At 51.4% G+C, this 22,028-nt stretch overlaps 1 protein-coding gene across 10 annotated transcripts in view; it reads right to left on the bottom strand.

Annotated features, from left to right (window-relative positions):
• Positions 1 to 22,028, bottom strand: part of SHANK3 (SH3 and multiple ankyrin repeat domains 3) — a 151,293-nt gene that overhangs the window by 51,784 nt on the left and 77,481 nt on the right. For all 10 annotated transcript variants that reach the window (XR_012051824.1, XR_012051825.1, XR_012051820.1 and 7 more), the window contains 3 exons: positions 14,527 to 14,640; positions 10,615 to 10,690; positions 3,208 to 3,290 (listed from right to left, as the gene is read on the bottom strand). Coding sequence is in view for 7 of the 10 variants with exons in the window: in XM_072917967.1 (XP_072774068.1) it covers positions 3,208 to 3,290; positions 10,615 to 10,690; positions 14,527 to 14,640 (273 nt within the window). In the remaining 3 variants the exon portion in view is untranslated. The remainder of the gene's footprint in view (positions 1 to 3,207; positions 3,291 to 10,614; positions 10,691 to 14,526; positions 14,641 to 22,028) is intronic.

The following is a 22,028-nucleotide window of genomic DNA, read 5'->3' as shown; positions in this document are numbered from 1 at the left end:
AAGTTCTGGGCTCAGGGAATTCCCACCTGGAATATCCGACCCCCAAGCCCAGTTTGAGGCCGTTCCCTCTCCTTTCCCTTGGGATTGGCTCCTTCAGAAGATCCACAGGAAGGAGTAATCTTGGGAATTTTGGGAATGACCCGATTCTCTCCAGGCAAACCAAGGAAAGCTCGTCCCATCCAGCAAAAACTTGGATTGGTTCCCATAATTTGGATTTTAGGACACACCCTCCATAAAATCATGGAATGGGTTGGGTGGGAAGGGACCTCAAAGCTCATCCCATTCCATGATGGCATTCCATGATCCCAGGCTGCTCTGACCTGGCCCTGGACAATTCCAGGGATCCAGGGAGAGCCACAGATTCCCTGGGAATTCCCAAGGGATTGGAGTGGGGGAAATGGGAATAACTCTGATCCCTGGGATGGAACGGGATGGGACGTTCCCCTCGGGAATTGGGAAGAGCTGGAATTGGGATGGGCTGGGAAGGACCCCAGGGTGGGCAGAGCCTTTTTCCTGGAAGGGCTCCCATGGAATGGGAAAATTCCAGAGTGGAATTTGCAGCAGGAAGAGCAAATTCCTTTAGGGATCATCCCAAAATCCGCCTCCCTCCCCCCTGCCCGGGATGAAGATCCAGCCCTGCCTTTTCCAGCCCCTTTTCCCTCTTTTCTCCACAGGCTTGGAGTGGTTTTCCAGGAAAATCCAAAGGGAGAAGTGGTGACATCAACGGGACCAATTCCCGGTCTAAAATCCATGGAATCCCAGCCCGAAACCCATGGAATACTGGGATGATGGGGCTGGGAAAAGGGGAGGATTCCAAGCCACTTCCCTCACTTGGGAATGCTGCTCCAGAGGGAGCATTCCCAGATTCTGAATCTTCCATGCCAGGACCCCTCTGCATCCATGACCACCTTGTGTCCCACAGAATTCCCGAATCCCACAGAATTCCCGAATCCCACAGAATTCCTGAATCCCACAGAATTCCCGAATCCCACAGAATTCCCGAATCCCAGCCTCAGCACACAAAGGGAAACCAGGAATGGCAGGAGATCCAGGAAGGAAAACAAAAATGGGGGAATAAAACAGGGAATGGGATTAAATTTCCCAGTTTTCCCAACACAAAAGCTGCAGGATTGATCCTGGGAAAAAACCCATGGATGCTGTTTTGGGCTCTGAAGTTTCACTTGGTGCTCCAGGGATGGGAAATCCATAGGGAACTGGAGCAAAATTCCCACTGGGATGCGAACCTTGGGAGAAGAGACAGAATGATGGAAATCCAGGAATTCTGGAAAATCCCATTCCAGCCTGGATCTGCAGCTCTTCCCAGCTTTCCACCCACATGGAAAACAGCTCCGCTGTCCCTGTGCTCCTGGGAATGCTGGGGGTGGAGAGGTCTCTCCATCCCGAGCTTTTCCCGCCTCCTCTTCCCTAAATCCATAGGAACATTCCCAAGCCTGCAAGGGATTCTCTTTTTCTGCAGCAAAAAGGTGGAATTCTGGCCAAAGGAGCCATGGGAAACTCCCAGGAAAGATCCCAGCGCTGGGAGAACCCCGGGATGAGCTGGGAATGAGCTCCAGGTTGGGAGCAGCAGGAAAAGCTCTCCCGGTTTTCCCCAGGGATCCCAAAAGCCCCCAGCACTCCCTGGCCAAAATCCAGGGAAATCTCCGAGCACTCCAACCCCAAAAAGCCACGGATGGAGCTGGGCAGGGGCTGTTCATTCCCACAGGGAAAAGGAGGGAAAATTCCCAAAAATTCCAAGCAGCATCCACACCAAAACCCCCAGGAAGTGGGAGAGGGAAAGGCAGAATGAAGAACAAAAATCCCTTTGGAGCCCCACAGAATTGTTGGGAATGGGGCTCTGGAGCTGAGCAGGGGCCATTCATCCCTCTGGGAAGAAAAGTGACAATTCCCAAAAATTCCCAGCAGCATCCACAGCAAAACGTCCCCAGATTCCGAGAGAGCCACGATGGCAGCAGGACATGTCACCAGAGAAATCCAGGGAGGAAAATCCCCTTGGAGCCCCCCAGGATTGCTGGGAATGAGGATCCTGAGCCACTCATTCTCCCAGGGAAAAGCAGCAAAAATTCCCAAAAATTCCAAGGTGCCACCAGCACCAAAATCCCCTAAACCCCAAACCACGACACCGAACAAGGCAGGGAGGAAAATCCCTTTGGAGCCTGGGAATGAGAGTGCCAGGAATGAGAATCCTGAGCCGTTCATCCCTCAGGGACAAGAAACGACAATTCCCAAAAATTCAAAGGCAGCTCCAGCACCAATCCCCCCAAATTCCGAGAGAGCCACGATGGCAGCAGGACACGGCACAGAATCGGAGAAATCCAGGGAAGAAAATCCCCTTGGAGCCCCCCAGGATTATTGGGAATGAAGATCCCGAGCCGAGCAAGGGCTGTTCATTTCCACATGGGAAAGGAGTGAAAATTCCCAAAAATTCCAAGGTGCTACCAGCACCAAAATCCCCTAAACCCCAAACCACGACACTGCACAAGCCAGAGAGGAAAATCCATTTGGGGCCCCCCAGGATTATTGGGAATGAGGATCCTGAGCCGAGCAAGGGCTGTTCATTTCTACATGGAAAACGAGTGAAAATTCCCAAAAATTCCAAGGCACCACCAGCACCAAAGCCCCCAAATTCTGAGAGAGCCACAATGGCAGCAGGACACGGTGCTGAACTGGAGAAATCCAGGGAAGAAAATCCCCTTGGAGCCCCCCAGGATTATTGGGAATGAAGATCCTGAGCCGAGCAAGGGTTGTTCATTCCTACATGGAAAATGAGTGAAAATTCCCAAAAATTCCAAGGTGCCACCAGCACCAAAGCCCCCAAATTCTGAGAGAGCCACGATGGCAGCAGGACACGGCACAGAATCGGAGAAATCCAGGGAAGAAAATCCCCTTGGAGCCCCACAGGATTACCGGGAATGAAGATCCCGAGCCGAGCAAGGGCTGTTCATTCCTACATGAAAAACGAGTGAAAATTCCCAAAAATTCCAAGGTGCCACCAGCACCAAAATCCCCAAAACTCCAAACCCACAACCCCACTCCAATCCCCCCTCAAAATGCAGCACAACCACGCCGCTTCCCGGAAAAAAAAAAAAAAACAAAAAAACAAAACAAAAAAAAGGTAAAAAAATCGCTGTTGGAAAAATAAAATATCCCGGGAAAAAAAAACCTCTGGAAAAGCGGCTCCGGGCTTACCTTTGGCCCCACGCAGGACGAAGCCGAAGCCCTCATGCTCCCGCTTCTGCAGCACGGCTGTCTTCTCCTCGATGATGTAGTCACTGGGCAGGAAAGAGCACAAGAGAATGATGCCCGGGTTAGAGCGCAGCACCATCGCTGCCACGTCGGGGTGGCTTTTGTCACCAGCCGGGGGTGGCCTTTGTCACCAGCCAGGGGTGGCCTTTGTCACTCTTCGCAGCCAGCCTTTCATCTCCGCAGGGATCGTTGCTTCCCCTCCCTTTCTCCTTCTTTCTTTCTCTCTCTCTTTTTTTTTTTCTTTCTTTTTTCTCCTGGATTTTTTTCTCTCTCTCCCGGATTTTTTGTGCCCAAAGTCACACCAAAAAGACGGAAGCGACTTTTGCCTCGGCGTGGAGGAGGAGGAGGAAAAGGAGGAAAAGGAGGAGGGAATTATTAAAAAAAAAAAAAAATATATATATATAAAAAAATCGTGGATGTCCCTGCTGCCCACCGGGTCCCTCGCAGTCACCTGCAGAGGAATGCAGGGATACGAGCCCTCGCAGGAATGCAGGGATACGGAGCCCACGCAGGAATTTCGGGAATTTCGGGATCCGTTAAAAGCGGAGCCCCATCGGGAATCGTCTCTTCCCACACTCGCCGCGCGCGTCTCCCGCGGGAATAAAAATCGGGATTCTCGGGTGGAAGCGGCGCTGCCTCCTCGCCGGAGCGGGGCAGAGTTTAAATCCTCATCCCGGAGGATTTGATCCCGAAATTCCCCCCCTCGGGCGTTGCTAAGTGACGGATTGCCGGGAGCCGGGGGGAAGGAGCATCCTTGGGAAAAACCGGGAATGATCCAGCGATGGATGGAGGGAAGGAGGGAAGGAGGGAAGGAGGGAAGGAGGGAGGGGACCCCCTCCCCAAATGGGCTCTAGGAGGGGGAGGGGGCCGCAGGTCCCTCCCAGCGGAGCCGCAGGGCTGACATCAGAGCCGGGAAAATCCGGGAAAGCCGGGAAGCGGCTCGGGAAGGAGCCGGGAAGTGGGAGAGGAGCGGGAGCGGAGAGGAGGGAGCGAGGGGAGGGATGAGGAGAGATGGAGAAGGTTTGGGAATATCGGAGAGGGATGGGAGAGATGGGAACAATGGGAGCGAGGGGAGGGATGGAGAGATGGAGAAGGTTTGGGAATATCGGAGAGGGATGGGAGAGATGGGAACAATGGGAGGGATGGGGAGGGATGGAGAAGAATTGGGAATATTGGAGAGGGATGGGAACGATGGGAACAATGGGAAGGATGGGAAAGGATGGGAAGGGATGGGAACAATGGGAGGGATGGAAAAGAATTGGGAATATTGGAAAGGGATGGGAGAGATGGAAACAATGGAAGGAATGAGGAGAGATGGAGAAGGTTTGGGAATATTGGACAGGGATGGGAGAGATGGGAACAATGGGAGGGATGAGGAGAGATGGAGAAGGTTTGGGAATATTGGACAGGGATGGGGAACAATGGGAGGGATGGAGAGATGGAGAAGGTTTGGGAATATCAGAGAGGGGTGGGAGAGATGGGAACAATGGGAGGGATGGGAAAGGATGGGAAGGGATGGGAACAATGGGAGGGATGGAGAGATGGAGAAGAATTGGGAATATTGGAAAGGGATGGGAGAGATGGAAACAATGGAAGGGATGAGGAGAGATGGAGAAGTCTTGGGAATATTGGACAGGGATAGGGAACAATGGGAGGGATGGAGAGATGGAGAAGAATTGGGAATATTGGAGAGGGGTGGGAGGGATGGGAACAATGGGAGGGATGGGAAAGGATGGGAAGGGATGGGAACAATGGGAGGGATGGAGAGATGGAGAAGGTTTGGGAATATTGGAGAGGGGTAAGGAGGGATGGGAACAATGGGAGGGATGGAGAGATGGAGAAGGTTTGGGAATATTGGAGAGGGGTAAGGAGGGATGGGAACAATGGGAGGGATGGAGAAGAATTGGGAATATTGGAGAGGGGTGGGAGGGATGGGAACAATGGAAGGGATGAGGGGGAATGGGAAGGGATGGACAGATGGGGAATTATTTGGAATATTGGAGAGGGATGGGAGGGATGGGAACAATGGGAGTGATGAGGAGAGATGGAGGTTTGGGAATATCAGAGAGGGATGGGAGGGATGGGAACAATGGGAGAGATGGAGAAGAATTGGGAATATTGGAGAGGGGTGGGAGAGATGGGAACAATGGGAGAAATGAGGATAGATGGAGGTTTGGGAATATTGGAGAGGGATAAGGAGGGATGGGGAAGGATAGGGAGGGATGAAAAAGGTTTGGGAATATTGGAGAGGGGCAGGGAGGGTTGGGAGAGGTGGGAGGGATGAGAAGGGATGGAAAAGGTTTGGGAATACTGGAGAGGGATAAGGAGGGATGGAGAGATGGGAATGGATGGGAGGGATGGGAATGTTGGGGAATGGTTGGGAATATTGGAAAGGGATGGGGAGGGGTGGGAACAATGGAAATGATTGGGAAGGACGGGAGAGATGGGAACAATGGGAATGTTGGGGAGGGATAAAGAGGGATGAAGGATTATTGGGAATTATTGGAGAGGGATGGGAAGGGATGGGAACGATGGGAATATTGGGGAGGGATTGGGAGAGATGGGAGAAATGGGATCAGTGGGAGTGCTGGGAATGTTGGGAAGTGTTGGGGAATGTTGGGGAGTGATGGAAGCAATGGGAATGATGGGAATAATGGGAACGACAGGAATGATGGGAACGATGGGAAGCAACAGGAAGAGATGGGGGACAATGGAATTATGGGAATGACAGGGAACAACGGGAATGATGGGAACAATAGGAAAGACAGGAGGAACTGGAAAAAAAAGGGAAAAGTTGGGAGAAAACAGGAAGAGAAGGGGAACAACAGGAATGACAGCGTCATTCCATGGAAATGGGAATGTGGAGGGAGGGAAGGAAGGAAAACTCTTCCTGGAAAGGTTTCTCTGGAATCCCACTGGCAGCATTCCCGAGCCTCTGGAATTGTCCGGGAGCAGCGGCTTTTGGGATCAATTTCTGCTCTCAGGGAGTGTCAGGAATTCCGGGAATCATGGAATGGTTTGGGTGGGAAGGGTCTTCAAGCTCCTGGAATTCCGTCCCATTCCATGATCCCAGGCTGCTCCAGCCTGGCCTTGGAAGCTTCCCGGGATCCAGAGGAATCCATGATCCCATTCCTTGAACAAAACAGGTTGGAAAATCTCAGTTCCATGGAAAACTGGGAATTCTGGCCCGAGGACACTGGAAGGGCTCTGTGGAGCTGCTGTTCCCATTCCATGGGATTTGGGAAGGAATTCCTGGCTGGGAGGGTGGGCAGGAGTTGGGATGGAATTCCAAGGGCTGGAATTGGAGGGGATTCCAGCTGCATTCCCACCCAACCCATTCCAGGATTCTCCCATGGAATTCCCATCTCAGCAGCACATTCCCGGCCTGGAGGTGTCCAGGGAATTCCTGGAATTCCAGCTCTGGGTTGGGATCAGGCCCAGCTTGGCTTCAGTGACCCCGGAGGGCTTTTCCCACCTCAGGAATTCCATGGATTTTAGGATTTCTCCATCAGCTTCAGCCAAACTCATTTTCCTTGAGGAATCCAAAAATTCCCAGGGAAGTGGAATCCTTCTCCAGCCACTCCAACATTCCAGCGTTTTCCTGGGAAGCTGGGACACCTTCCAATGGTTTTCCCATGGGAATAACCAAGTGGATCCATGAAAACTTGATTTTACTTCCCGATTTCTCCCTTTTCCTTTAGAATCCCAGGATCTGGGTGGGAAAAGGGATTCAGGATCATTCCATGGGCAGGGACAATTCCCACTGTTTTTTTTCCAACCGGCCTGGAATTCTTCCAGGTGTCTCCTGGATGGTTTTTCCGGCTGTTCCCCAAACTTTGGGAATGCGGGCGGAGCGTTACCTCAGCGGGATCGGCGTCACCGGGAATGTGGGCAGGATCCAGGTGTGGGATCCGAGCCCGGAGCGTCACCGGAGCCTCGGGAAGCGTGGGAGCCGTGGGAGCCGGGATGAATCACGGCTCCATTGATTCCCGCAATTCCATGGATTCTAAAAGGAGCTGGAATTGCCGGGGGTGGTGCTGAGACCAACGCCCACCTTTAACTCCCCGCGTTCCGTAGGGATGAAGAATTCCCAGGATTCCAGCTCCCATTCCAGGTTTTCCGCTTGGCCTCGGGCACCAAAGGGTGGGATGGTGGTGGCTTCTCCAGGAGTTCCTTTTCCAGGCTTTTTCCATGGGTTTTCCACAGTTTTGCCTGATCCAAACCTGACCTTTAACTCCCGGCATTCCACAGGGACGGGGAAAATTCCAGACCCATTCCAGCTCCCATTCCCGGCCTCATTCCAACTCCCATTCCCGGTTTTCCGCTTGGCCTTGGGTGCTAAAGGCTGGGATGGTGGCGGCCTCTCCAGGAATTCCTTTTCCAATCTTTTTCCATGGGGTTTTTCCATAGTTCTCCTTGATCCAATGCCCACTTTTAAGTCCCAGCATTCCCCAGGGACAGGGAAAATTCCAGGTCCCATTCCCAATCCTCTTCCAGATCCCATTCCTGGTCCAATTCCAGCTCCAGGAATTCCTTTTCCAAGGGTTTTCCATAGTTTTGCCTGACCCAAAGCCCACCTTTAATTCCCGGTGTTCCACAGGGAGAGGGAGAATTCCAGATTCCCATTCCAGGTCCCATTCCCGATCCCATTCCCAGCTGATTCCAGGTGGAATTCCAATGGAAACTCAGCCCCTTCGGATGGGGGAATTCCAGCTTTGGAAACATGGGAAGGAATTCCCAGATTTCCAGAGGGATGGGAGAAGAAGCAACACGACCAAGGAAATCTCAGGAATTACAGGGAAATCCAAGGAAAAATTTTCCCATTGGAAGTTCACCTCCCTTTGCCTGTGGAATTTCCAGCCTTGGAAACACGGGAAGGAATTCCCAGATTTCCCAGCTCCAGGAAAATGATTCTGTAATTCCAACCCCCATTGTTCCATAATCCCATCATTCCAACTGCCATAATTCCATCATTTCTCCAGCCCCGGCATTCCAGGACTGAGAAATTCCCTTTCCCCCCTCCGTGTTCTCCATGTTTTCCATGTTTTCCCTGTTTTCTGGTGAAATCCCTCTCCCTAATCCCTGACACAAATCCGAGACTGGCTCCTGATCCCGATTTTTCCCCTTCCCAGCTGCTCCCAGCTTTAATTCCCAAATTAATTCGGAGCCTCTTTAATCCCTCCCTTTAATTCCGAAGGCAATTCCCACCGGGATTTCTCTTCCGGATTAAGCCGAGCTCGGATTTGTCCCCTCCAGGTGAATTTTTCGGAGTTCTGTCTCCTTTTTCCCATTTCCAGAGTTTTGGAATGACCGGAATTTTGGGAGCATCCAGCACATCCCAGATCCTCCTTGGAGGGATTCCTGATTCCAAAGGAAATCTGGGAATGGTGGGAATTCCATCCCAGGGGAGTTTTTCCAGCTCCAATCCAGATTTATCCCGAATTTTCTGGGGATGTCGCATCATTCCAAAGCATTCCATGATCCCACAATTCCATCATTCCCAATCTCCATCATTCCCAACCATTCCATGGTCCCACAGAATCCATAATCCAGAATTTTGGGATTTTCCCTTTCCCAATGATTCCTCAAATTCCCCAGATTTTCTCTGGGAGCCTCTGCCTGGAATCCAAACAATTCCCAAAGGATTTCCTGGAGCGGGATCAGTCCAAGCCCTCCCTGTGGATCCAATCCCACTCCGGGCTCTTCCCAAGGTTTTTTCCTGATCCCGCTCCGTAAATTCCTCTTAAATTTGCCTTAGGCCAAGGAATGGCGTGGATCCATGGAATTCTTGGAGCTCATCCACAACATTTTCCTGCTTTTTTTGAGCTCCTTATCCCAAATTTTGCTCCCCTGAGCACTCCCAACTCCAAGGAATTAGTGGATTTTTGGGAATTTTCCCAAGTTTTTTTCCATGCTGGATCCAGCTCCTGAAATTCCCCTTCCCGCCCCACTCATCCACTGGAATTCCCAGGAATTTTTTTCCCCAGTGAAAATTCCCAGGAAATCCAACTCCTGGGCAAGAGCTCCTCCTGGTGTTTTCCCAGGATGTGATTCCCAAAGGAAATCCCTTTTCCCGGGATTCCCATGGATTCAATCCCATTTTTTCTTCCTCTTAACTGTTGGAATTTCGCCTCATCCATGAATTCCCACTTTTTTCTCTGCTCTTCCCATGATCCCAGCAGGGATTTTCCAGAGCTTCCCTTCATTTTTCCCTCCGTTTTCCCTCTTCCCTGATTTTTCCAACAGAAATGGTCCTGGAGCAGCAAATCCTGGGAATTTTAAGGATCCACCCAAATTCCACCAATTCAGAGTCAGGAATGCTCCGGGAAGCAAAATTTGGGATAAGGAGCTCAAAAAAAAAAGCAGGAAAATGTTGTGGATCAGCTCCAAGATTCCCAGAATTCCATGGATCCTTCCAAGGAGAGAGCCCTCCTCTGGATCCGATGGGTTTGGGAATTTGGGAACTTCCGTGGAAAAAGGGAAAATTCCCCATTCCAGAGGAAGCAGCTGCTCATCCCTCCGGGAATTCCAGAGCTTTGGGACATTCCCGATTCCAACCCCTTCCCATTCCCGCTCCCAAATCCACCAGGAAAAACCAGAGTCCAGGAATGTCCCACCCAGGAATGCGCTCACATTCCCAAACTTTTCCAGAACCTTGGATTCTCCACTGGGACTCGAGATGAGAATAGGAAACATTCCCAAACTTCTCCAGAACTTTGGATCCATCACTGGGAAATGAGTCAGGAATGGGAAACATTCCCAGACTTTTCCAGAACGTTGGATTCTCCCCTGGGAATGTTTCACATTCCCAAACTTTGGATTCTCCAGTGGGACAGGAGCCTGGAATGGGAGCACATTCCCAAACTTTTCTGGAACCTTGGATCCTCCCCTGGGACACAAGCTGGGAATGTTTCACATTCCCAAACTTCTCCAGAACTTTGGATCATCCCCTGGAATTTGGGCTGGGAATGTGAAACATTCCCAGATTTTCCTGGAATTTTGGATTCTCCACTGGGACAGGAGCCTGGAATGGGAGCACATTCCCAAACTTCTCCAGAACCTTGGATCCTCCACTGAGACACAAACCAGGAATGGGAAACATTCCCAGAATTTTCCAGAATGTTGGATCATCCATTGGAATATGAGCCAGGAATGCGGCCACATTCCCAGAATTCCCCAAAACCTTGGATCCTGCCCAGGGACCCCACCCTGGAATTCCTCCCACGGCCCAAAACTTCTGGAAAAATCCCCTTCCCGTGGAATTCCAAACCTCTGTGAGGAAAAGGGAGGGTTTTTCCATGGAAGCGGGAATTCCCGGAATTCCCGGGATTCCCGGGAGCGGCTCCTTACCTGTGGGAGGTGAAGTTGTCGTAGGATCCGACGGTGTAGTGCCGGAAAAGCCGCTTGGTCCGGTCCTCCCTGGTTTCTGTGGGAAAAATCCACATCCCAAATTATTCCCGGCTTTTCCCGCCTTCCCAAGGGATCCACAAAACCCGGGAATTCCATCCCAGGCGGGAATTTTTTCTGTGGATGAGGAGAATCGGAGTCCCGCATGTGGCCGAGGAATTCCTGGGAATGTTTTGGGATAGAATCCATGGGATTTATGGGATAGGATAGGATCCATGGAGCCATTCCTGGAAATCATCCAGGGGGAATTCCAAGGAAAAGGAGAAGCATGGGAAGCTCCCAGGCAATGGCAGCACGTGGAATAAAAACCGGGAATTTCCAACATGGATCAGGCTGGGAAAATCCTCACGGGTCTGAGGGGTCTCTGATTCCAGAGGGAAATTCCAAGGAAAAGCTTGGGAAGCTCCCGCTTGGCACCAGGAGACGGCAGCAGGGAGCAGCTGATCCGGGAATGATTCCCGATGGGAATGAGGAGAGGAAAATGGGAAGGGGAAAGGAAAAAAGGGAAAGGGAAATCTGGGAAATCCGGGAAAAGGGAGGGAAAAAAAAGGAGGGAAAAAAAGGGAGGGAAAAAAAGGGAGGGAAAAGGGAAAGGGAAAAGGGAAAAGGGAAAAGGGAAAAGGGAAAAGGAAAAAAGAGGGAAAAAAGAGGGAAAAAAGAGGGAAAAAAGAGGGAAAAAGAGGGAAAAAAGAGGGAAAAAAGAGGGAAAAAAGAGGGAAAAAAGAGGGAAAAAAGAGGGAAAAAAGAGGGAAAAAAGAGGGAAAAAAGAGGGAAAAAAGAGGGAAAAAAGAGGGAAAAAAGAGGGAAAAAAGAGGGAAAAAAGAGGGAAAAAAGAGGGAAAAAAGAGGGAAAAAAGAGGGAAAAAAGAGGGAAAAAAGAGGGAAAAAAGAGGGAAAAAAGAGGGAAAAAAGAGGGAAAAAAGAGGGAAAAAAGAGGGGAAAAAAGAGGGAAAAAAAGAGGGGAAAAAAGAGGGAAAAGGGAGGGAGGGAAGAAATTCCCAGCAGATCCTGAATTCCCAGCAGATCCCGACAGCTCCAGGAGCTGATTCATCCAGCCCTGGCATTTCCCAGCACTTCCCATTCCACCGGGAATTCAGGAATTCTCGTGCCATTCCATCCCTCTGGAATTCCCGATCCCCCTCATCCCTCGGGATGTTTTCCCTGATCCCATTCCCAAGGAAAAGTTGGGATTTCTGGGCTGTCCAGGGCCCGGCGGCTCCGCTGCCTTCCCAGATCCCAAAAATAGCAGCGCCTGTAACGGAGCCGTCACGGAGCCTCCGGAGCTGATGGATGGATCCGGGAGCAGCCGGATCCGCAGGGACACGGAGCGGCCCAGATTCATGGGAATGACCCGGAGTAACCAGGATGGGATCTGTGGGATCTGTGGGATCTGTGGGATCTGTGGGATCTGTGGGATGGGATCTGTGGGATGGGATTCACAGGATCCACAGGATAGAATCCATGGGATGGGATTTATGGGATCCATGGGATTTATTGCATCCATGGGATGGGATCCATGGGATTTATGGGATCCATGGGATAGAATCCATGGGATGGGATCCATGGGATTTAGGGATAGAATCCATGGAATGGGATGGGATGGGATCCATGGGATGGGATCCAAAGGATAGAATCCATGGGGTGGGATCCATGGGATTTATGGGATCCATGGGATAGAATCCATGGGATAGAATCCATGGGATTTATGGGATCCATGGGATTTATGGGATGGGATCCATGGGATTTATGGATCCATGGGATAGAATCCATGGGATGGGATCCATGGGATTTATGGGATCCATGGGATTTATGGGATCCATGGGATTTATGGGATCCATGGGATAGAATCCATGGGATTTATGGGATCCATGGGATTTATGGGATCCATGGGATTTAGGGATAGAATCCATGGGATGGGATCCATGGGATCCATGGGATGGGATCCAAGGGATAGAATCCATGGGATAGAATCCATGGGATTTATGGGATCCATGGGATAGAATCCATGGGATGGGATCCATGGGATAGAATCCATTGAATGGGATGGGATGGGATCCATGGGATGGGATCCAAGGGATAGAATCCATGGGATGGGACAGGACTGAAGGAATCTGGGATAGCAGAAGGTTTCCATAGGGAAAGGGATCAAGATGGGCTTTAAAACCCTTCCCAACCTAAACATTCCATGAATCCATGACCAAAACCCTTTTGAATTAGGGTCTGGAATAATTCTGGGATCTGCTTGGATCTGCCTGGCCAAGGGATGGGGGAGAAATTTGGGAAAAGCCCGGATTTCAGCATCCTGATTAAATCCATGGGAAAAGGATCATCCTGCTTTTTCCTGGGATAATGGACAGCTGGAAAATCATCAGGAATTCCATCCCATTCCATCATGGGATGGAATTCCATGGGATGCTCTTCCAGCAGGAATCCAGGAAGGGGGAATGCTGGGGAAAAGCTGGAAAAACAACCAGGAATGCCTCATCCTCTTTTTTTTTCTTCCCTGGGAATCAACCCCAGTTTGCAAATAAGGAGGGAAAAAAAATCCCCTTTGGAATGTGGGGAGATCCCTTTTCCTTCTGTCTGGAATTCTGGTTCCACAGAGAGTTTGGAATCTGCTGAATTCCATTGGAAGGGAAGATTCCTGACCCTTGAATTCTTGGAGAATGGGATTTTTCTTTCATTTATTTCGGATCCAGGCAGGGAATTGTGGAATCCCAGAATCCCAGAGGTTGGGAGAGAATTCCAAGGTCACCAAGTCTAAGCTGGGCCAAATCCCAGCCCTGAGTTGAATTCCAGGAATTCCTTGGACACCTCCAGGGATGGCGACTCCAAAGCTCCCTGGGCAGCCCCTACAAGGCCTGACCCCCCTTTCCATGGGGAAATTCCCAAAAATCCAATCCCAACCTCCCCCAGCCCAAGCTGAGGCCATTCCCTCTTTCCCTGTCTTTTCATCCCTGGGAGAAGATCCCAATCCCACCTCGGATCCTGGCAGGATGTTGGGAAAAGGGACAAACCCCCCCTGGATCCTCCTTTTCCCAGGCATGGAAAACTCCTCTTAAGCGGACTAGGAATTCCTTTGGAATTCCGGAATTCCCATCATAGCTGGGGCAGTTCCCACCACTTCTGTGGATCATCCTGGATTTTCCCTCTTTTCCAGGCAGGACAATCCAAATTTTCCCAGTTTTCCCTCCTCTCCCACCCCTCCATCATCCCAAACTCTCCATTCCTGCGGAATATCCCGATAATGGATCCATGATTGGAACTCATCCCTTGGGATACAATTCCCACAATTCCCTGGAGTTTGGAACCATTCCCTGTCTCACATCCCTCCATCCCTTGGAAATATTCCCAATATTCCCACTTTTCACCCTTCCCATGGCTCCTTCAGGCCCTGGACGCCACAATTGGATCATCCTGGATTTTCCCGCTTTTCCAGGCTGGACCAATCCCAGTTTTCCCAGTTTTCCCTCTGCTCCCACCCCAACCACTCCAAAACTCTCCCTGATGATGACTCCATGACCGGAATGGATCCCTTGGGATACAATTCCCGCAATTCCCTCCAGCCCCACCCCACCAAATGAGCACTCTGGTGATTCCATCAGGAATTCCAGCCGGAATTCTGGGATACCGACCTTCTCCAACTGACCAATCCCAATTTTCCCGGTTTTCCCTCTGCTCCCACCCCTCCATCATCCCAAACTCTCCATTCCTGCGGAATATCCCGATAATGGACCCATGATTGGAACTCATCCCTTGGGATACGATTCCCGCAATTCCCTCCAGCCCCACCGCCCAGAAGGAGCGCTCCGGTGATTCCGTGGGGGAATTCCAGCCGGAATTCCGGGATACCGACCTTGCCTGGAGTCGTACTGGCGCATCTGCACCTCCTCCACGCATTCCGCCGGGAACCAGCCGCTCCTGCCCTTCACGGAGCCTTCCCAGAATCCGCCCTCGCCGATGCTCAGCACTGCGGAAAACCGGGATCGGGAGTCAGGGGGAATCCCGGGAAAAGGGGATTTGGGATGGCGGAGGCACCGCGGGAATCCGGGAAGGAAAACCAGAGGGAAGCTGAGGGACGTGGAGTTTTCCCGCGGGTTTAGTTCCTATGGGAAAATCTGGAATTCCTGCGTTTTCCCACTCTGGATGCCAGAATTCCCATCATTTCCCCACTCTGGGTGCATAAATTTCCAAATTCCTGTTTTTTCTCTCACTCTGGATGCCCCATTCCCAACTTTTCACACTCCGGATCTCCAAATTCTCCAACTGCCCCACTCACGACCAAATCCCAAATTTTCCTACTGTGGATACCCAATTCCTGATTTTTCACACTCTGGACACCCAAATTCCCAAATTGTCCCACTCTGGACACATAATTCCTGATTTTTCACACTCTGGACACCCAAATTCCCAAATTGTCCCACTCTGGACACATAATTCCTGATTTTTTACGTTCTGGACACTCAAATTCCCAAATTGTCCCACTCTGGAGGCCCAAATCCCCGGATTTTCCACTCTGAATGCCAAAATTCCCAAAGTGTCCCACTCTAAATGCCTTCATCCCAAATTTTCCCAGACTGGGTGCCTGAATTCCTGAATTTTCCCGCTCTGGATGTCCGGATTCCTGAATTGTGCCACTCAGGATCCCCAAATCCCAGCAGCACCTTCCCGGTGTTCCCCAGGTGTGAATTCACTCGGGGCTGTCCAGATCCTGGAATTCCAGAGGCTGGAAAAGCCCTCCTGGATCACCGAGTCCCAGCTGGGCCTGATCCCAGCTCTGAGTGGAATTCCAGGAATTCCTCAGGCACCTCCAGGGATGGGCACTCCAAAGCTCCCTGGGCAGCCCCTGCCAAGGTCTGACCCCCTTTCCATGGAAAAATTCCCAAACATCCAATCCCAACCTCCCCTGGCCCGGGCTGAGCTGCTCCCTCTTTTCCTGGAGCTCATTCCCTGGAGCAGATCCCGATCCAAAGGCTGATGTTGGGTGGATCCCAAATTTCCGCCGATTTTATGGAATCTTGGAATGGTTTAGGTGGGGCGGGACCTCAAATCCCATCTCATTCCAAGGGCAGGAAAAGATCCCATTATCCCAGGGGGCTCCAAGCTTTGGAAATTTCCAGGGATCCTGGAGCTGGAGCCAGGCTGGGAGAGCTGGGAATGTTCTCCTGGAGAAGGGAAGGATCCAGGGAGAGCTTCCAGAACATTCCAGGCCCTAAAGGGGCTCCGGGAAAGCTGAAATTTGGGAAATGCCTGGAGGGACAGGCTGGAGAGCTGGGAATGGAGGGAATTCCCTGGGAAAGGGAGATTGGAGTGGGATTTTAGGAATGAAGAATTCCCAGAGCAGCCCCTGGATCCCTGGAATGCCCAAGGAAAGGCTGGAGCGGCCTGGGATTGTGAGAATTTCCCTGCCCTTGGAATGGGATTTGAGGTCTCTTCCCACCAAACCATCCCAGGATTCCAGAAACGGAAAAAAAACCCCAGGAATTCCTGTGGGATTTGCTGCCCCATTCCCGCATTTCTCCCGATGCTTTATCCCAGCTCCCATTCCTGCAGATCCATCAGAGCTAATCCCAAATTTCTTCAGGCATCCGGAAATCCAGCCCTGCTCCATCCATCCCAAAGAATTCCCAGAAGGATCCAGGAATTAAATCCTGCCTGGAGGCATCCAAGAAAAAACAAATCCAAGGAAAAGCCAAACAGCAAAATCCTTTCAGGCTCCTCCAGGGGTTTTTTTTTGGGATGCAAATTCTCCGGCTCTCCAAAGGTTTCGGTGCTGTCAAGCCTTGGAATGATCCCAAATCCCGGAATTTGCTCAATTCCCACTGCTCCGCTCCCCTGGAAGATTCCTGCTTTGGAGCCCTTTGGAATTCCGGCCTCCCGGGAATGAATTTTGGGATTTAGGGCTTCACTCCAAACATCCCTGGGCAGCCCTTTCCAAGGTCTGACCCCCTTTCCATGGAAAAATATTCCCAAAATCCAACCGAAATTCCCCCTCGAGGCTGTTTGGTCTTATCCCATCTTTCATTCCATGGATTCTCCTTTCCTGCCGCAGCCATTCCCAATTTTTCCTCCTCTCCTCCAAGGCTTCCCATCCTCATCCTGCACGGCCTGGGCCAGCCAGGAATTCCAGCAGGGATTTCCGCAGGGAATCTCTGTTTGTGTATGGAATGAGGGTCGGGAATGGATCTGATGGGTCTGGGAATCAGCACCGGGAACGGCTTCAGATGGATCTGGATGGATCCAGGAATCAGCACTGGGAATTGATCCAGATGGATCTGGGAATGAGCCCTGGGAATGGCTCTGGAAGGATCCAATTGGATCTGGGAATCAGCCCTGGGAATGGCTCCGGATGGATCCAATGGATCCAGGAATCAGCACTGGGAATTGATCCAGATGGATCTGGGAATGAGCCCTGGAAATGGCTCTGGAGGGATCCAGTTGGATCCAGGAATCAGCACTGGGAATTGATCCGGATGGATCCGGGAATCAGCCCTGGGAATGGCTTTGGAGGGATCCGGGAATCAGCCCTGGGAATGGCTCCAGATGGATCCAATGGATCCAGGAATCAGCACAGGGAATTGATCCGGGCGGATCTGGGAATCAGCCCTGGGAATGGCTCCAGATGGATCCAATGGATCCAGGAATCAGCACAGGGAATTGATCCGGGCGGATCTGGGAATCAGCACTGGGAATGGCTCCAGATGGATCCGATGGATCCAGGAATCAGCCCTGGGAATGGATCCGGATGGATCCAGGAATCAGCCCTAGGAACGGCTCTGGATGGATCCGGGAATCAGCCCTGGGAATGGCTCCGGATGGATCTGAGGGATGTGGGAATCAGCACCAGGAATGGATCTGATGGATCTGGGAATCAGCCCTGGGAATGGCTCCAGATGGATCCAATGGATCCAGGAATCAGCCCTGGGAATTGATCCAGACGGATCTGGGAATCAGCCCTGGGAATGGCTCCGGATGAATCTGAGGGATGTGGGAATCAGCACTGGGAATTGATCCAGGCGGATCTGGGAATGAGCCCTGGGAATGGCTCTGGAGGGATCCAATTGGATCCAGGAATCAGCACTGGGAATGGCTCCGGATGGATCTGAGGGATGTGGGAATCAGCACCGGGAATGGATCCAGATGGATCTGAGGGATGTGGGAATCAGCACCAGGAATGGATCTGATGGGTCTGGGAATCAGCCCTGGGAATCAGCCCCAGGAGCTGTTCCTGCTCCGGACGGATCCGGGAATCATCCCTGGAGCCGTTCCCGCTCCGCCGGCTCCAGCTGCGGAGCTGATTTGGGAACGGATCCGGCTTTGATTCCCATCATTATCCTGCCATTCCGGCTCTAATCAAGCATTCCTTGGAAAAAATAGCGGCAATCAAAGGGAAAGGGAAAGGGAGGGAACAAACGGAGCTGGGAAAACGTTCCCAAGGGATTTTCAGCCTCAGCAGAAATTCAGGATTGGGGGAAGGAAGGAGCTCGGGAATGGGATTTGCTGATCCAAAGGTTCCGGATCCTTCCCTTGATCCAAGATTTCCTCTCCCCTCCTCATTCCCATTTTCCTTCCCTATTCCCAAGGACCTGGATCCCACCGGAGTGGCATTCCCACAGTGGGAATGGGTTTTCCATGGGCTGGAATTCCAAGATTTCTCAGCCCCCTCCCCCAGAATTCCCAGTCAAACCTTCCCAGAGCCGATCCCACCTGGAAAACTGGGATGAATCCCAGCACAATTCCTCATTCCCAAATTCCCAGCGCAGCATTCCCAGCACTTTTCCTTTATCCCAAGGAATTCCCGGCAGCTCCAGCAGAATTTACAAAGGAATGTGGCCCTGGAATGGCCCTTGAAGATGAAAAGCAGGAATATTGGGAATATTTCCAAGGGCCACATTCCCAAAAACTAGGATCAATCCCATCCAGATCCATTGGGATCCAGGGAATTCCAGCTCCTGGCACAGCCATGGGATAGGGAAAGCTGTTCCCGAATCCCACGGATCCCGGATTCCTCAGGGAGCAAATTCCAGGATGTTGGGAATACAGGGAGGATCCCGGGGGATGGGGGAGATCCAAAGGCTCCTGGATTCAGCAGATTCCCAGGAAATTCCCAATGGATATCCCTCAAATCCCAGCCGGCAAAGGCCAGAGGTCAGAAAATCCTGGAATGGCCGGAGCTGGGAAGGATCCAAAGGGATCAAAGCCAGGATTGTGCTGGAATGTTCCTTTTCCTGCTATTCCCTCTTTTCCATAACCTGGGAATGATGATGGGAGCATCCCAGGGAATAAAAGGAGGGAAAACCAATTAAAAAAAAAAGCTGGAATGTTGAGCACATTCCATAGGAAAACCAGGGAGAAATTCCCTTTTCCTGCAATCTCCCAGCACTGGGATTCTGGAACTGCTGGATCCAGACAGGCAAATCCAGGGAATGCTGAGGGATCCAGGCGGGAAAAGTGGGAATGAGGCACCATTCCCAATGGGAAATCCCGGGAAAAGCCCATTTCCAGCTGGAAATGGGAATTCCCGTGCCTCGGGAATGCTGGGAGCACAGAACATCCTCAAATCCCTGCTCCAATCCAGGAAAGAGCCAAAATGTGGGAAAAGGATCGGGATTCCTGGGATCGCCCTCGGGAAAGGGATCCTGGAATGGTTTGGGTGGGAATGGAGCAGAAATCCCATCGAATTCCAAGGTCAGGGAAATTCCCACCATCCCAACCTTTCCTTGGACATTCCAGGGATCCAGGGGCAGCCCCAGCTGCTCTGGCAATTCCAGCCAGGAATTCCTCATTCCCAAAATCCCATCCATCCCTCTGGCATGGAGCCATTCCCTGTGTCCTGTCCTTCCAGGCCTTTCCCAAATTTCAGCTTTCCCGGAGCCCTTTCAGGCCCTGGAATGTGCTGGAAGCTCTCCCTGGATCCTTCCCTGCTCCAGGAGAAAACATTCCCGCTTTTCCCAGCCTTGGATCCAGCTCCTTTTCCCAGCATTTATTCCCTGGGATGTTCCCAGGCTTTTCCAGGAGCTTTCCTGGCTCAGCATTCCCGGAGCTCCGGAGGAGAGGGAAGAGCAGCCGGAGCCGTCTCACACCCGTGCCCACGGAAAACATGGATGGGAAAGGAGTCAGGGATCCAAGGAAACCCGAGGCTGCTCCAAGCTTTTCCCGGGAAGAGGAGGAGGAGGAGCCCCAGGAGTTCAGGGAATCCCTTTGGAATCCGCCGGAATCCTCTTCCCACTGAAAAGCCGGGATGTGTTTGAGGGATTAACGCCACTCCAGAGGTGGAAATTCCCTGGATAATCCGGCCTGGGAAATGTCTCGGATGTTGTTTCAGCCTGAGGGGATTTTCCTAATTCCCGTCTGCTTTCCGGGAAAAATTTGGGATCAGCCCTTTAAGCATGGATTGAGAAATGTTTTGGGATCGCTCCCTGTCGGAATTCCCAGCTGGAAAACAGCCGGTTTGGGAATTCCCCATCCTGAAAAAATCCCAGGGACAGGGAGTCCTCAGCATCCTTAGGGAAGGAATTCCTGAAATTCCCACCCCAGGTTCTGGCAGGATGAGGAATTCCATGGGAAGCCCTGGGAATGCTGGATCCCAGCCAGAATTCCCAGAGAATCCCAGGGCAGGAGAGCCCAGGGAATGCGGGCAGGGATTGGGATGGGCACATCCCGCTTGGAATGCAGCACAAAGGGCAGAACCATCCCAAAAAAAACATGGAAAACCTGGATCTACATCCCACAAAACCATGGAAAACCTGGATCTACATCCCCCAGACTCATAGAAAACCCCCAATTTTCCAGGGAATATTCCTGGATTTGTTCCTAATTTTTCATTATCATGCACCAGGAGATGGAAAAATTCATTATCCAAGATTTTCTGCGGGAATACTGACACTGGATTCCCACCGGATCATTTGGGATAGTTCTGATTTCCCTGAATTGATCCGAATTCCAGGAAAAAATTATGGATCCGACTTGGAATTGGCAGCTCCAATCGGATCCTGTGGAAAAGAGGGAAAAGGGCGATGACATCACCTTTTCCATAAAAACCTGTGGACATTTTATTCCTGGAGGTTTTTTCCCCATGGAAATTCCAGGATTTCCGAGCAGCCTCTGCAGTCGGAGCAGAGCATGACACGGCACTTCCCAGCCCTTGGAAAAATCCAGGATTAAACCCCAAAATCCTGGAATTCCTGGCCTGGGAAAAGCCCTCCTGGATTATCAAATCCCATCTTATTCCCAGCTCAACATCCCTGGAATTCCACCAGGGGTGGCAACTCCAAACCTCCTTGGGCAAGGCCTGAGCACCCTTTCCATGGAAAAATTCCCAAATATCCAAACTGAGCCCAACTTGAGGCTGTTTTCTATCCCCCATTCCTTCAGGAATTCTGTGGCAACCGGAATTCCCAATTCCAACGGCATTCCCGGGCTTAATTGGGAGGAAATTTCCATTTTTGGGGGGAAAATTCCATTTTCCCTCTCCTTTTCCTGATGGGAACGGCAATTCCCAGGTTTCAATCCAGCTGATCCCAACTCCAGTTTGGTGGGATTTTCCTGGGAATGGGAATCCACCTGGAGCCAGCGGCAAACGGCGGGAAAATAACGTTTTCCATGGGGTTTTCCATGGGGTTTTCCATGGGGTTTTCCATGGGGTTTTCCATGGGGTTTTCCATGGGGTTTTCCATGGGGTTTTCCATGGGGTTTTCCATGGGGTTTTCCATGGGGTTTTCCATGGGGTTTTCCATGGGGTTTTCCATGGGGTTTTCCATGGATATGGCAGCAGAGGAGTGACGGAAGCATATGGCAACCTTGGGGTGTCCAACGGAATTTTTTGGGATCAGCTCCGCCCCATCGGATGCTTCCCAATCGCCCCATCCCTGGATCCGGGATCAGATTTCCAGGATCACCAGGAGAGGATGGATTTTCATGGCATCAGAAATTCCAAAGCCGCTCCGAGAGCACCGGGAATCGTGTCCCAAAATCCCAAATCCCGGAGCAGCAGGAATTCCCATGGAATTCCTCATTCGGAATTCCCAATCCATAATTCCCCACTGGTTCCTCCCACAACTCCCATTCCAGAATTTTCCCAGGAGGTGACTCCCGGTTTGGATTTTCTGGGAATTTCAGGACACACAAGGACAGGGAAACTTTGGGAAGTGCAGGAAAACTGGGATGGGAGAGGAAAATCCCTCTGCCCCCCAATCCCATCCGGAATAAGCAGCAGGAGTGGAGGGAAAACCGGGAAAAGCCGAGCTCCAAAAATCCTGGAAAACTCCCCACACTTGGAGGCCACAATGAGGAAAAAATGTGGGAAAAAGGATAAAGCTGGGAAGGGAAAAAAATATTCCAAGGAAAAATTCCATAGTT

The sequence above is a fragment of the Taeniopygia guttata genome, chromosome 1A, assembly GCF_048771995.1.
Source record: "Taeniopygia guttata chromosome 1A, bTaeGut7.mat, whole genome shotgun sequence".
NCBI classification, from domain to species: Eukaryota; Metazoa; Chordata; class Aves; order Passeriformes; family Estrildidae; genus Taeniopygia; species Taeniopygia guttata.
The sequence above is the reverse complement of the archived record's forward strand: the minus strand, read 5'-3'. Positions and strand labels throughout refer to the sequence as shown.